This window comes from Carassius carassius, chromosome 4 (genome assembly GCF_963082965.1).
Source record: "Carassius carassius chromosome 4, fCarCar2.1, whole genome shotgun sequence".
NCBI classification, from domain to species: Eukaryota; Metazoa; Chordata; class Actinopteri; order Cypriniformes; family Cyprinidae; genus Carassius; species Carassius carassius.
The window spans coordinates 43,007,758-43,024,652 of record NC_081758.1 but is presented as its reverse complement, the minus strand read 5'-3'; the positions used below and the strand labels follow the sequence as shown (position 1 = coordinate 43,024,652).

Sequence of the window (16,895 nt, the reverse complement as noted above, 5' to 3'; positions counted from 1 at the left end):
AGTGAGATGTTGAAAATGTCTGTGAAGACATCAGTAAGTTCTGCTGCACATTCTTCCAGTACACGTCCAGGGATGTTGTCAGGACCCGGAGCTTTGCGTGCAATGGTCCTGCTGAAGGATCTCCTCACGCTGTCTGGGGTCAGCGTCATCACCTGGTCGCCGGGAGGAGGTGGAGTCTTCTGTGCAGTTATGCTGTTTTGTTTCTCAAAGTGAGTGAAGAAGGCGTTCACCTCGTTCAGCAGAGAGATGTTGCTGTCACAGGTCCGTGGTGGGGGCATGTAGTCCGTAATGGTCTGTATCCCCTGCCACAGGTTCCTAGTGTCTCTGCTGTCACTGAATTGATAGGCTATCCTCCTGGAGTACTGTCTCTTAGCCTCTCTGAAGGCTAGGGACAGGTTGGCCCAGGCAGTCCTCAGGTTCACCTCATCTCCAGCTCTGAAGGCAGCGTTCCGCGTCTTCAGGAGTCTGTAGACCTTCCCTGTCATCCTCAGCTTCTGGTTGGTCCGGGTGTTGTGAAGTTGTGAAGTTATCCTCAGTCTGCGGTGTGGAGAATTGGTCACTGATTGTTCTTGTCTTATTTGTGAAGATGCCATTCTTCTAACGATGTAGAAAGTACATAGGGTGTTATGGGAAGTGTTTCCGGTTCCGGTTTACCTAATTAATGCAGCCTAAAAATCCTTTAACGGATTTGGATATTAGAAGCTTATTAGTGTATTATGTGTGAGCCAGGTTAAAGAGATGGGTCTTTAATCTAGATTTAAACTGCGTCTGCCTCCCAAACAATGTTAGGTAGGTTACTCCAGGGTTTAGGCGCTAAATAGGAAAAGGATTTGCCGTCTGAAAATGATTTTGATATTCTAGGTATTATCAAATTGCCTGAGTTTTGAGAACGCAGCGGACGTGGAGGAGAATAATGTAACAAGACCTCATTCAAATACTGAGGTGCTAAACCATTCAGGGCTTTATGAATAATAAGCAAGATTTTAAAACCCATATGATGTTTGATAGGGAGCCATATGGTAAATACTTTCTGGTTCTAGTAAGAACTCTTGCTGATGCAGTTTGGACTAGCTGTAGTTTGTTTACTAAGCGTACAATAATTGTTAAGCGTAAAATGTTTGTTTAATAAAGCATTAATAATTTAGATATATTTTTTAGATGGAAAAATGCAGTTTTACAAATGCTAGAAACGAGGCTTTCTAAGGAAAAATGCTATCAAATAACAGGTTAATAGGTTCGTATCTGATGATGAAGAATTTTATGAATTTTATAATTAACTTATGAGTTTGTGCTTATACTATTTCAATTTGCTCCAGTGTTGGAGTGTTCAAGAACGGGCGTGTTGAGATCATCGCCAATGACCAGGGAAACCGCATCACTCCGTCATACGTGGCCTTCACTACCGAAGGTGAGAGACTCATCGGAGATGCTGCGAAGAACCAGCTGACCTCTAACCCTGAGAACACTGTCTTTGACGCCAAGAGGTTGATCGGCCGCACATGGGGTGACTCGACCGTGCAGCAGGACATTAAATACTTTCCCTTTAAGGTACACATGTCTGCCAGCCTGTGTCTGAACTGTATTTGTCTCTTTGTATTTAATGAGGACACTAAACACCTGCTGCGTCTCTTCCAGGTTATTGAGAAGAAGAACAAGCCTCACATCAAGCTGGACATCGGATCAGGTCAGACGAAGACCTTCACCCCTGAGGAAATCTCTGCTATGATTCTGACTAAAATGAAGGAGACTGCAGAGGCTTACCTGGGAGAGAGGGTAAAGTTTTGTCTCCAACACCAAGAAAACATGTAATCTCTTTTGCACTGCAGTAAAACTCAACATCTGATCCGTTTCTGTTCTTCTTAAGGTCATACATGCTGTGGTCACTGTGCCCGCTTATTTCAATGATGCCCAGCGCCAGGCCACCAAAGATGCAGGAACCATTGCCGGTCTGAATGTCATGAGGATCATCAATGAGCCGTAAGTATAGAAGTGTTATTTTAGTTTGATTGATATGCTATTATATATACATATATATATATATATATATATATATATATATATCGAAACACATCACGTGACCGCTCATTTACCGCACAAACTGAAGCGCAAGCCCGAGTCCAGCCTGGGCCCGTGTAAAATGATATAAATTAAGCCCAAATCCGTCAGGTCCCATCAGGTCCCATCGGGTTCAGGCAAAGATCTTCAGCTCTAGCGGCTATCTTGTGGAGAGGTTCTGGGCTAGCAGCTATCTTATGAAAAAAAAGTGAAAGTGACAGGACATACAGACAAGTATGGTGACCCACACTCAGAATTTGTGCTCTGCATTTAATAACCCATCCAAAGTGTACAAACACAGCAGTGAACACACACCCAGAGCAGTGAGCAGCCATTTATGCTGTGGCACCCGGGGAACAGTTGGGGGTTCAGTGCCTTGCTCAAGGGGACCTCAGTCATGGTATTGCCGGCCCGAGATTCAAACCCACAACCTTTGGGTTAGGAGTCAAACTCTCTAACCATTAGGCCATGAATTAACTTTATTTTACTCTTATGAAAATGTTCTGGGCTGGCAACCATGACAGGTCAAGACTCTGGAGTGGGAACCACAACTTAATCCAAAATTCAGCCAGGCAAACAGTCCAAACAAGCAACAAGGCAGGAAACTCAGGCAAAAGGGTAATCCAAGATTCAGGCAACAAATCCAAAAACAGCAGAGTAACAACTAGCAAGACAATGTCAGCTCTGTCGGGGGGGGGGGGTGTGGTTGGTGTTGGCAGTTCTCCTCTGGCCAGACAAAACCAGCATGCATGGTTCAATTCCATGCAACAAAAGTCAGACTGTGCAGAGGAATTATCTGGTTCTCATGATCTTGTGCCTATGGCCATCTAGTTGATAAGGTCTTCACAGGGGATCTGTCTCTAGGGCTCTTCTAGTTGACAAGGTCTCTGCTGACATTCAGGGCTGTAGCGGTCATCTCTCTGTGCTGATCCACCATCTGGACTGGATACAGACTAGATCCGTATAGCTATGGGGACTTGGGAATAAGAAAAATATAGACTAATAGATGTAGATGCCATTCTTCTAACAATGTAACAAGTACATTGTTGACCTAATTAATGCAGCCTTACAATCCTTTAAAGGATTAGAAATATAGAAATGCAACAGTGTTTAATGTGAATGCCAGGTTAAAGAGATGGGTCTTTAATCCATATTTAAGATGACAGATTATGTCTGCCTCCTGACCAATGCTAGTTAGATTCTTCCAGAGTTTGGTGGCTAAATAGGAAAAGAATCTGCCACCTGCAGTTGATTTTGATATTTTAGGTATTACCAAATGGCCAGAGTTTTGAGATCTTAGCAGATGTGAAGGACTGTAATGTGGTAAAAGCTTGCTCAGGTACTGAGGAGTTAAAACATTGAGGGCTTTATAAGTAATAAGGCTTTATAAGGGCTGCATGATAAATCGCATGTGATATTTAATATGCGTATTAGAAGGTAAAACCGGTTCTGTAATCAGCGGTTAATCTCCATCACCACATGCTTTTACATGGAGCAGCATTAACTACACAGAGTCATTGTTCACTGACAAGCTGCGCAAAACCACAATCATATTTTGCGCATATTTTGCGCAGCTTGTCAGTGAACAATGGCTCTGTGTAGTTAATGCTGCTCCATGTGAAAGTGCGCAGGTGATGGAGATTTACTGCTGAATTTAGAACCGGCTTTACTGACAAGATGCACATTAAATATCACATGCGATTTATGGTGCAGCCATAAAAAGTAAGTAGCAAAAGTAAAAAATTTATACACCGTTTAATAGGGAGCCAGTGCAGAGTTGACAGAACCAGGCTAATATGGTCATACTTCCTGGTTCTAGTAAGAACTGTAACTGCTGCATTTTGGACTAGCTGGAGTTTGTTTATTAAGAGCCCAGAGCAACCACCCAATAAAGCATTACAATAATCTTTCCTTGAAGTCATAAGCCCATGAATTAACATTTAAGCATTTCACATTGAGAGCATAGGTCATAATTTGATGTATTTTAAAGATGGAAAACTTGGCTTTGGAAAGAAAGATTGCTATCAAATAGCACACAGAGGGTCCCAACAAATTACGAACAATTGACAGAGTAGCCATCAAGTTTTAGCTAGTATAATAGGTTATTACATGTTTAATTCTTTGGTCTGACAATTAAGGTCAGGACACACAGAGCCAACTTCAACAAGAACTAGTAGCGACAAAAGCAGATGCTATTGTTGCCTCGCGTCGGCAGCATATATACTAAAAAGCTGCACTTGAACACACCGCTCAAACAACAGACAACTACAAACTAACACGTGTATTCTGCGCCTGTGTGAGAGGAATTATTTGTCAATATCTGTCGTGTAATGATACACGAAATCCAGTTGCAAGTATATACAGTTTATTTGCCACAATGCAAACAAGCAAGGCACGTGGAATTTGAGCAGGTGAGCTGATGAGCAGGTGAATAGATGAGCAGTCTCTGAAACACGGAGACTGTGACAAAATTCTTTCCAAAATTTGGAAACAAACTGAGGCCCCCCTGTCAGAGACCACGTCCACCGGGAGGCCATGAATACGAAAGACGTGATCAATGACAGCAACCGCTGTTTCTCTGGCTGGGTAATTTGGGCAGAGGAACAAAATGAGTTGCCTTCGAGAACTGGTCCACCATGGTCAAAACTGCCATGTTACCATGTTAGTCCAGCAGGGGGTCGATTGGAACCTTAGAAGTGGCACAGACAGTGCAATCCAAAACAAAATGTAGTATATCCCGGGCCATAGAATGCCACCAGAACCCCTTTTTGACGAGAAATACTGTACGATTTATCCCTGGATGACAAGCTACTTTATAACAATGGCCCCAAAGGATGACAACGGACCATAATTCTACTAGCACATATAAACTACTCGGTGAGCATCTAGGCGGAGGCTCGATTCGATCTCCCAAGTCATACCCAATACCACGATGTCATGTGGCACGATGGACTCGGGAGACAACGGGCGTTCAGATCTGTCAAAAATATGGGACAAAGCATCAGGTCTAATGTTCTTAGAACCTGGACCATAATAAATTGTAAAATTAAAACTAAGGCCAACCGAGCCTGCCTAGAATTTAACCTTTTAGCAGAACTGATGTATTCAAGGTTCTTATGGTCGGTCCAGACTATAAAAGGTTCCTCCGAACCCTCCAACCAATGACGCCATTCTTCCAAAGCGAACATAACTGCCAGCAACTCTTTGTTACCAATGTCATAATTACATTCATAAGGAGACAAACGATGAGAAAAATATCCACAAGGGTGACCCTTACCATCTGTGGAAGAAAGCTGGGAAAGAATCGCACCAGCCCCCAACTCTGACGCGGCGACCTCCACCACAAACTGATGGGAGGGATCAGGGGCCACCAGAATGGGAGCTGAAACAAAGCAACTCTTTAGTTTGCAGAATGCGGCTTCAAACCATTGTTCCCCATAGAGCCACTTGTCCAGAGAGCAGAGTGATGATAAAGGCCACTTTGGACTCCTCTGTGGGAAAAGACGAAGGCTGGAGAGCAGTGTGAAGAAAACAAGTAGTCAAGAATGAACAACATAACAGGGGCTCACCAGAGTAAACAGTCAGAGGCAGTAGATGGGGCTCAACACGCCAGTTGGTGAAATCCACCTGTGCAACAGGATTGAGCGCAGTGGGCTGTTGGGCAGGTTCAGGTTTTAACTGTCTAACCTGAGTGGTTAGATCTGAGACCTGCGTAACAAGTGCCTGCACCTGCATCAGTAACCTATATTTTATTATTATTATTATTTCCCCCATATTTTGATAAATGTTAAGCTGTTTCTTGCTTTATTTCAGTTCATGTTTTTATTGCAAGTCTTTTCACTTGAAATAAAATAAATTATTATTATTATTTTTATGGTTTTGGTTAATGATAACCCTGATGGACATCTTGTTGCTCTCCACAGAACCGCTGCTGCCATTGCTTATGGTCTGGACAAGAGTGACGGTGTGAAGAACATTCTGGTGTTTGATCTGGGTGGCGGAACCTTTGACGTTTCCCTGCTGACCATCGATAACGGCGTCTTCGAGGTGGTGGCCACCAATGGAGACACTCACCTCGGTGGCGAAGACTTTGATCAGCGTGTCATTGAGTACTTCATCAAGCTCTACAATAAGAAGACCGGCAAGGACGTGCGCAAAGACAGCCGTGCAGTGCAGAAGCTGCGTCGTGAGGTGGAGAAGGCCAAGAGAGCACTGTCCACCCAGCATCAGGCCTACATCGAGATTGAGTCCTTCTACAGGGGGGAAGACTTCTCAGAGATGCTGACCCGTGCCAAGTTTGAGGAGCTCAACATGGTAAGAGAAGCTCTGCTTTGCCAACAAATCCTTCAACAAATCTTCCCAGGCACCACAGCAAAAATGGCTCCCCACTGCTCCAGGTGTGTGTTCACGGTGTGTGTTCGCACCTGGATGGGTAAAATGCAGAGCTCAAATTATTATATGATACCATACTTGACCACGTGCTTGTCTTTGTTTATTTTAAAATGACTTAAAACTCACAGCAGATTACTAAAACTTTTGAATTAAAATGAAAAAAGAAAATCTAAAAATAAAAAAAACTAATTCAAAATGTTGAAAAATGCTATCGTAGTTTATTAATTTTTTTTAATCACCCTGATTGTGCCTATGTCTTTTCAATGCATGTAAAATAATCAATGTATTGTGCTTTTCTCAGGACTTGTTCCGCTCCACCATGAAACCAGTGCAGAAGGTTCTTGAAGACGCTGACATGAAGAAGTCTGACATTGACGAGATCGTCCTGGTTGGCGGCTCCACTCGTATTCCTAAGATCCAGGAGCTGGTGAAGGAGTTCTTTGACGGCAAAAAGCCGTCCAAAGGAATCAACCCGGACGAGGCCGTGGCTTACGGAGCTGCCGTCCAGGCTGGAGTCCTGTCAGGAGAAGAGGAAACCGGTGAGTCCCTGTACAACCTTTAATGATGCCCACATCTAGGGCTGGGCTGTCTAACCACACCAAATCTCTCATGAGATGCTTACTGAAATGTGTTGAACAGGCGACCTGGTGCTTCTGGACGTTTGCCCTTTGACCCTGGGCATTGAGACGGTCGGAGGAGTGATGACCAAACTAATTCCCAGGAATACCGGTGTGCCCATTGACAAATACAAAGTCTTCACCACCACTTCTGACAACCAGCCAACCGTGGCCATCAAAGTTTATGAAGGTGAGCAACATATTTTACTTAATCTTGTTGGTTTACTTTTATGACCCAAATTGTATTTGATAGGTTATATGAAAAGGATGTAGATTTTTTTTTTTTTTTCAAGATTTAAAAAAAAAATTAATTTCAAGAAAATTTTTAAGAAGATTTCACCCCGTATTTTGATACATTTTAAGCCGTTTCTCACTTAAAATGTTGCTGGTGTTAAATCACATTCCTTTTATTTAGATTATTCAAATGAAAAGGTACATTTTATTGATGATAATTATATTCAATAATCAGTCATATTTATAAGATTTTTTTTCTTTCTAGATTTTGCCTCATTTTAAGCCATTATTTGCTCGAAAACAGCAATCTTAGCTGGCATGGTATTTGTTACGCACTGCACATAGACAAGAAGATTGAAGATACAAATACAGCTTTTAATAAGGGGTAAAACATAGTTCACAAACATAGTCCAAACAGACTAAAAGCATAGACAGGGCAGTCCAAACAACAATATCCAGAGTGCAGGCAACAAAGAAAAACAAAGGAAAAGACAAGTAATCCAAAATAAAAAAATAAATAAATATGGAGCACTGTAAACAAAGGTTTAGAATATCAAGACTAAGACTAAGCAACGAATCCATGAAAAATGTCTGAGGTTACGCATGTAACCATGGTTCCGTGAAGGAACGAGACGCTGCTTCGGAGAATGCTTTGGGAACGACTTCAGCATGACCGGCTCTGAATCATGTGTGTAATCAGCCCAACAGATGGACAAGACATCATAGGTGGGTGACTTAAGCAACCAGGAAGCTTAAAAACATGTGCGGTAAAGCCGGCGTCATCCTCTAGGAATGAAGTAAGTGCCAGCAGAGATGCCGGAAGTGTGGCACTGTGACACAGTGTTTCGTTCCTTCAAGGAACCATGGTTACATGCATAACCTGAGACGTTTCAGACACACGAGTTGCATCGGAGAAGGCTTTGGCAACAAAAATGCCCACGCCGCCAAACTTTCAAATCCCTGTCTAGTGTAGAAGCCTGCACAGGGTGAGAAAACAGAAGAGCTTGGAGTGGCTTGAATATCTAAGCCATAAAATCTGACAAAGGTTAGGGTCGTGGACGAACCTGCAGCATTGCAGATTTCCTTAATGTAGACACCTGCCAGGAAGGCCTTGGACGCCGCCACACTCCTTGTAGCGTGAGCCTTGACCCCTAGAGGTGAGGGGAGATCAGAGAGATTATAAGCAATAGAGTTGCCATCTACTATCTACCGACTTGAGGGTCAACCGGTCCACCCTTCTCCACATCGCAGCTCTGTGGATGTACTGGACACATACAATTAAGGTTCTAAGCTTCTGCTGGTCTGGCTCCTTGAAGTGAGGAACACTAAAGGCCTGTAGTACAACAGGCCGTGGGGTAGAGGAGGAGACCTTAGGAACATACCCCACTTGAGGGTAGAGAAACACTTTGGCCTGACCGGGTGCAAAGTCGAGATAAGAAGGGGCCACTGAGAGGGATCCCTAAATGTCTTTAGAGCAGATATCGCAAGAATAATGGTAGTCTTTAAAATGAGATGGCTATCAGAGATTTCCTCAATTGGCTCAAACGAAGACTTACAGAAAGCATCTTACACCACAGCCAGGTCCCACGTGGGGACACGAGATCATACTGGAGGGCTCAGCCTGAGCGCATCATGTAAGAAACGTGTAACTACGGGATGTCTGCCTTTTGACTGACCATTGAGAGGGGCATGGTGGGGCACAATGGCCACCACATAGACCTTCAGGGTGGAGTGGATTAACTCTGTGGAGAAACCAACCAGGCAGATAACTAGATTGAGTTGGCAGTCTCTGCAACCAAGAAGTGAAAAGTTTCCACTTCAAGGCATACATTTTCCTCGTTGAGGGAGCTCTGTTTTGGAGGATAGTCTAAACAACCTCAGTTGAAAGAACCAGAAGCTACGAGTTGTGCCCCCTCTGAAGCCACACCCAGAACTCACGGATTTGGAAAAGAAATTGGAGAATTTGGAGACCAGTGGACAATGAACAATCATTAGTGACCGTGAAAAGAAATGCGGCTACTAGACCAAACAACTGGTATCTTATCTTCTTTTGGCTTTCTTTAACAGCTTTGGCTGGATGACAAAAATCTCCCAGGCGAGCAGGGCAGCTTAACTTCTCTTGCATTCCTCCACCCTCTCCCACAGAGACCTGCTGATTGTTGACTCTGTCTAGGACCTGACCAAGGACGTCTCCATGGCAACATGCTGTGACGCTGTAAAATCTGCGGACTGAGGCATCTAGAGAGAATCACAACTCTCCAGGCCTACAAATACACAAACTCTTACACATATACAGATATGCATTCACCCCCCACCCCCCATCCCCCACCTTCGCTGCTTTGTTACGCCAGTCTGGCAGGCGGGTCTGTGACCGGCGCTTTTCAGCTGCTGGACCGGATGGCTGTTTGCCTGCGCTGGATTACCTCAACCCCCCCTAGTTCCGTACCCAGTTGCAAAGTCGTGTGTCTATGGTGTATTGATTATGTGCTTTTGTGCTGAGGTGTTTTTCCTGTTCCCATACTGTGCTCCCATAAGGAGCATAGTCTGGGTGCTGGTTTTTTTTTCTCCTCACTTCCCTAATGTTATGCTGTATTTCTTCCTCAAATACCCTGTCTTCCTGTCCTGTCTACCCCCTTGTCATATTGTATGTATGTATGTATGGACAGGTTGATGGCTAATTTCGCTGGTACTTGTGACTAGTGACAATAAAGGGCTACTACAACTTCCACAGCTCCGGGCGGGAGTTGACTATGGTGCCCTCCACCTCCATGGAATACACCATGGAGATCAATCAAGGAGGGAAATCGGGTCTGAGAACCATACCCAGCCCAGCCAGAACAGGGCAACTAGCATCAGATGGACCCCGTCCATTGATCTCAAGAACTCCCAGGAGCAGATCTGAGCCTGGCTGAGTCTGAGTCAAGACAGACACTGTCTATCCACCCCAGAGAGGCCTGTCCTCACAGTCCATGGGTCAGTGGCATTAGGACTTTTTGGCCAAGGACCCCTTATTGTTAAGTATGGTCCACAGATCTGGTTTAGACTTCAGAGCCCCGACCTTGAGCGCTGCGGTGATGCTCTGTTTCTGTATCTCCCTGTATGAGGAGCTGGTACTAGACCTAGCAAGCAGCCCCCAAAACTAGCGAGCGGCAAGGGAGGAACTGCTGGAATGCCGCCACCTGTTTACGAGCCTCCTGAAGTTGATGGCGTCATCGAATAAGCCAGAAGGTGCAAGCGGGACGTCCATGAGGCAGACCCTGTCTCGAAGGAGGTCTCCTTGGTGGCGCAGAGAGACAAATCAGCGGTCCTTCTGAGCTCCGTAATATCTTCGGATTTTACATGCTCATGCTCATCTAGTATTTTGAGCAGGTAGGCTTGGTACACCTGTAACACCGCCATGGTGTGCAGACACACACCAACCTGACCCGCTGCCGAGTGCCCTTTGCCCACCAGTGCTGAAGTGTTATGCAGAGGCTGGAGCCTTTAAAGACGATGCCGTGCTGGGAGACAGATAACTCGTGAGCGTCTGCTCTACCCAGGGCATCACCTTATAACCACTTTCACTCAACACTTTGCCATAGTAGTCTGAAGCGGGGATGAAGCGGTAGGCCGAGAGTGGTTTACCCCACGATCTCGACACCTCGCTATGAAGATGGGTGGAAAAAAGGCAGGCTCCAGCATGGACGTGGTGGCTCAGTGCGCAGTAAAGGCTCATCAAGATTACTTTTCTGTGATTCAGCCTTTTTCTCGGGTGGGCCAATCAATGTTCAACTTGGCCACGGCATGAGTTACCACCTCTAAGAGCTCCTCATACTGAGTGTACTGAGGCGGCTGATCCTCAGTGATGGGGAAAGTAGCCGCAGAGCATGCTTCCGATCCCAAAGAATGGGTACTGGATCTGGTGGGTCCTCTCCATTCCCTCCGCCAGATAATCACCACTCCGCCTTGGTGGAAGTGGGACCAGCACTGCTAGAGTACCTCAAGGCTCAGTACTAGGGCAATTACTTTTCATTATTTACATGTTATCCTTGGGAGATATCATCAGGAACTACGGTGTTAGCTTTCACTGTTATACTGATGAAACTCGGTTCTACATTTCATCAAAGCCGTAGAAACATACCAAATTGAAAAATTTACAGAATGCATAGTTGATATAAAAACCTGGAGGAGAAGTTATTTCTCACTGCTAAATTCGGAAAAAATAAAGAGGTGTTAATTATATCCATCCATCCATCCATCCATCATCTTCCGCTTATCCGGGACCGGGTCACAAGGGCAACAGTCTAAGCAGAGATGCCCAGACTTCCCTCTCCCTAGCCACTTCTTCCAGCTCTTCCTGGGGAACCCCGAGGCGTTCCCAGGCCAGCCGGGAGATATAGTCCCTCCAGCGTGTCCTAGGTCTTCACCGGGGCCTCCTCCCGGTGGGACGTGCCTGGAACACCTCCCTGGGAAGGCGTCCAGGAGGCATCCGAAATAGATGCCCGAGCCACCTCAGCTGGTTTCTCTCGATGTGGAGGAGCAACGGCTCCTCTACTCTGAGCTCCTCCCGAGTGACCGAGCTTCTCACCCTATCTCTAAGGGAGCACCCAGCCACCCTACGGAGAAAGCTCATTTTGGCCGCCTGTATCCGGGATCTTGTCCTTTCGGTCATGACCCACAGCTCATGACCATAGGTGAGAGTAGGAATGTAGATTGACCGGTAAATCGAGAGCTTTGCCTTACAGCTCAGCTCCTTCTTCACCTCGACAGATCGGTACAGCGACCGCATTACTGCAGAAGCTGCACAGATCTGTCTGTCAATCTCATGTTCCATCCTTCCCTCACTCGTCAACAAGACCCCAAGATACCTGAACTCCTCCACTTGAGGCAGGAACTCTCCACCAACCTGAAGTGGGCAATCCACCATTTTCCGACTGAGAACCATGGCCTCGGACTTGGAGGTGCTGATTCTCATCCCAGCCGGGTCACACTCGGCTGCAAACCATCCCATTGCACGCTGAAGGTCCTTGTCTGAGGAGGCCAACATTACAACATCATCTTCAAAAAGCAGTGACGAAATCGTATGGTCCCCAAACCGGGCACTCTCCGGCCCTTGGCTGTGCATAGAAATTCTGTCCATAAAAATTATGAACAGAACCGGTGACAAAGGGCAGCCCTGCCGGAGTCCAACATGCACCGGGAACAGGTCTGACTTACTGCTGGCAATGCGAACCAAGCTCTTGCTCCGGTCGTACAGGGACCGAACAGCCCTAAGCAGGGGGCTGCCGACCCCATACTCCCAGAGCACCCTCCACAGGATGTTGCGAGAAACACGGTCGAATGCCTTCTCCAAATCCACAAAACACATGTGGACTGGTTGGGCAAACTCCCATGAACCCTCCAGCACCCTGGAAAGGGTATAGAGCTGGTCCAGCGTTCCACGACCGGGACAAAAACCACACTGTTACTCCTGAATCCGAGGTTCCACTATCGGCCGAATTCTCCTCTCCAGTACCCTGGCATAGACTTTCCCGGGGAGGCTGAGAAGTGTGATCCCCCTATAGTTGGAACACACTTTCCGGTCCCCCTTCTTGAAAAGAGGGACCACCACCCCGGTCTGCCAGTCCAGAGGTACTGTCCCCAACCGCCATGCGATGTTGCAGAGGCGTGTCAGCCAAGACAGCCCCACAACATCCAGAGACTTGAGGTACTCAGGGCGGATCTCATCCACCCCAGGTGCCTTGCCACTTAGGAGTTTTTTAACTACCTCGATGACTTCAGCCCGGGTGATGGACGAGTTCTCCTCTGAGTCCCCAGCCACTGCTTCCTCAATGGAACATAAGTTGGTGGGATTGAGGAGATCCTCGAAGTATTCCTTCCACCGCCCGACGATATCCCCAGTTGAGGTCAACAGGTGCTCATCTCCACTGTAAACAGTGTTGGTAGGGCACTGCTTCCCCCTCCTGAGGCGTCGAACAGTTTGCCAGAATCTCTTCGAGGCCAACCGATAGTCTTTCTCCATGGCCTTACCGAACTCCTCCCAGGCCCAATTGTTTGCCTCCATGACTACCCGGACTGCAGTCCGCTTGAACATGGTATTTGTTATGGACAAACCGTCGTTAGCACAGAAATCCAATAACGGAACACCGCTCAGGTTCAGGTCAGGGGGGCCGTTCCTCCCAATCACGCCCCTCCAGGTGTCACTGTCACTGCCCACGTGAGCGTTGAAGTCCCCCAGTAGAACGACGGAGTCTCCAGTCGGGGCACTTTCCAGCACCCCTCCCAGAGACTCCAAGAGGGCCGGGTAGTCCGCACTGCCATTCGGCCTGTAGGCACAAACGACAGTGAGAGACCTATCCCCGACTCGGAGGCGCAGGGAAGTGACCCTCTCGTTCACCGGGGTGAACTCCAACACATGGCGGCTGAGCTGGGGGGGCTATAAGCAAACCCACTCCAGCCATCCGCCTCTCACCATGGGCAACTCCAGAGTGGTAGAGAGTCCAGCCTCTCTCAAGAAGTGTGGTTCCAGAGCCCAAGCTGTGCGTGGAGGTGAGCCCGACTATCTCTAGTCGGTACCTCTCGACCTCCCGCACAAGCTCAGGCTCCTTCCCCGCCAACGAGGTGACATTCCACGTCCCTAAAGCCAGATTCCGTGTCCAGAGATCGGGTCGTCGGGGGTCTCGCCTTCGACTGTCGCCCGATCCACTATGCAGCGGCCCCTTACGCTCCCTCCTGCAGGTGGTGAGCCCACAGGAGGGCGGCCCCACATCACTCCCTCGGGCTGAGCCTGGCCGGACCCCATGGGGGAAGGCCCGGCCACCAGGCACTCGCATACGAGCCCCAACCCCGGGCCTGGCTCCAGGGTGGGGCCCCGGCTGTGCCATGCCGGGTGATGCCTCGGTCCTTGCTGTGTTTGTTAACATAAGGGGTTTGTGAACTGTTCTTAGTCTGGACTGTCACCAAGGACCTGTTTGCCTTGGGAGACCCTACCAGGAGCATATAATCCCAGACAACATAGCTCCCAGGATCATTCGGGTACTCAAACCTCTCCACCACGATAAGGTGACAGTTCAAGGAGAGGTGTTAATTATAGGACCTTAAAATTAGCTGTCTAAGACTTGATGGCTGCTCTGTAAATTCTTCGTCATCAGTTAGGAACCTAAGTGTTTTATTAGAAAGCAATCTTTACATTGAATGCCACATTTCTAGAATTTGTAAAATTAAATTTTTCTATCTCAAAAATATATCTAAATTATGACCTATGCTCTCAATGTCCAATGAAGAAATGTTAATTCATCCGTTCTTGACATCAAGGTTAGATTATTGTAATATTTTATTGGGTGGTTGCTCTGGGCTCTTAATAAACAAACTCCAGCTAGTCCAAAATGCAGCAGCTACAGTTCTTACTAAAACCAGGAAGTATGATCATATTAGCCCGGTTCTGTCAACTCTGCACTGGCTCCCTATCAATCATCATATAGATTTTAAAATCATACTTATTACTTCAAATTTAAGAAGGTTAATTAATCACATGTTATTTTATGATATCATTCAGCGAAACTCATTATTGCATTCCTTGAATGAGCAGTCTTCATTAAAATTAATTAAGTCTCCTAGAGAGAAAGATTGCAGAATGACTAAAAACTTAAAAATATGAGATTTAACATCTGGTTATGATCATTATTAAGGTGTTTCTTACTTTATCTAACTGCAATTATAGTATAACGGTCTATTACCTAATGACAAACATTAACTAGAACACGTTTCATAAAATACCTCTACTGTCCAGATTTCCAATAGGTCAATTAATGCTTTAAAATGTCAAAGAATGTAGTAATTTCCCTGAGTAGTAGAGTGTCCCTGAGAAAAACTGAAATAATGTGCTTCATTGCTGGAACTACTGGCTCCTCTATGACACACTTTACTTTCCTTATTCCTCAGTTCCTATGAAATCCTATGGAAATGTTGCAACTCAGTTTCTCATCAGATCTCTGGATGGTCAAAAAATGACATCTCCCATCATTCCACTCTCCTTTATATTGTCATCAAGCTTTGCCTTTCTTATTGTTTTGAAAATGTGACATCTAGCAGTGACTAACTTAATATCTTCCTTTAATCTTCAGAGTAGAATCTGTTCTCACTCTTTCCCTCAATCTTTCCAGGTGAGCGGTCGCTGACCAAGGATAACAACCTCCTGGGCACCTTTGACTTGACTGGCATCCCTCCAGCTCCCCGCGGTGTCCCCCAAATTAAGGTCACCTTCGAGATTGACGTCAACAGCATCCTGCGTGTCACCGCAGAGGACATGGGCATGGGCAACAAGAACAAGATCGCCATCACCAACGACCGGAACCGGCTGACGCCCGAGGACATTGAACGCATGGTGAGAGAGGCAGAGCGCTTTGCTGATGAGGACAAGAAGCTGAAGGAGCGCATTGATGCCCGCAATGAGCTGGAGGGCTATGCCTACTCCCTGAAGAACCAGATCGGGGACAAAGAGAAGCTGGGTGGAAAACTGTCGTCTGACGACCAGGAGGCCATCAAGAAGGCCATCAAGGAGAAAATCGAGTGGCTTGAGTCTCACCAGGATGCAGATCTTGAGGACTTCCAGGACAAGAAGAAGGAGCTGGAGGAAATTATGCAGCCCATCATAAGCAAGCTGTACGGCAGCGCGGGCGGCCCACCACTGGAGGAGGAAGACGAAAAGGATGAGTTGTAGATCATCCAGACTCTGTTTTCAGTTGCATGACGCCCTCATTCTCTAGGTGTACATTTTGAAAACACAGACATTTTTGTACGAGACAGGCAAACGTAAAGCCTCAAATCTCCTCAGAAAGACTTGGAGGGAAGCATTAGAGAGTTGCGTTTGTTGTCTCTTCATTCTATTGGAGATTTTGTCAGCCTGGTTTGTGGCTCGATTAGGTGTGTAGGAAAATTATATTAACATATGTATCGCGATTCTAACTTCTAAATTGATTGTCTAAAGTGATACATTTCTTTAACTTCACTGTACTAGTTATTGGCATGTTAGAGTTATTGACGGTACTATGATGGACACACAGCCAAAGCTCAAGCACAAAATCTGCCTCTAAGATGCATGTGATCCTGAATTAAATTCTCTTTCACACTTTATTGCACTTATACTGTCAAATTCACAGACAATTATGTCAAATTGCACTCTGTGTGGAGTATTCACATAAACACAGTCTATGTCATGTCATACGTGAACATAAACAGTTAGATGTGTTACAGTATCTTAGATCCATGGATTCTTAAAGTGACAGTCGACTAATAAACTGTTGCCGCCTGTCACACTAATGTTAATTATAAAAAACAACCCTGAATCACTTTTGTATTTTTATTATGAATCAATCAATTATATGTAGTTCATACAGTGCAGATTATACTATATTTTATTTTTCACATTTGATTCAGTTTCTGTAGTATTTCCTAAGACATAATAATCTTAGGCTAATGTACCTGAAAAACGTTTTGAAGATTTTGTCTATTGTATTTGTCCTATTGTTTATTTTATTAACCAGTTTTATATTTTTATATATGCTTAATTTTTATGTACTTCGTGATTTTCCTATTTGTCTCAGTGCTGCCTTACTTTGA

The 16,895-nt window shown here is 45.7% G+C and overlaps 1 protein-coding gene across 2 annotated transcripts in view; it reads left to right on the top strand.

The window, feature by feature from the left end:
* LOC132140099 (endoplasmic reticulum chaperone BiP-like) overlaps positions 1-16,533 on the top strand; it is a 182,972-nt gene extending 166,439 nt beyond the window's left edge. For both annotated transcript variants that reach the window (XM_059548924.1, XM_059548923.1), the window contains exons 3-9: positions 1,317-1,548; positions 1,636-1,773; positions 1,865-1,977; positions 5,979-6,369; positions 6,749-6,986; positions 7,087-7,254; positions 15,440-16,533. In XM_059548924.1, coding sequence (XP_059404907.1) covers positions 1,317-1,548; positions 1,636-1,773; positions 1,865-1,977; positions 5,979-6,369; positions 6,749-6,986; positions 7,087-7,254; positions 15,440-15,996 — 1,837 coding nt within the window. In that variant the 3' untranslated portion in view covers positions 15,997-16,533. The remainder of the gene's footprint in view (positions 1-1,316; positions 1,549-1,635; positions 1,774-1,864; positions 1,978-5,978; positions 6,370-6,748; positions 6,987-7,086; positions 7,255-15,439) is intronic.
* Positions 16,534-16,895: the final 362 nt, after the last annotated feature.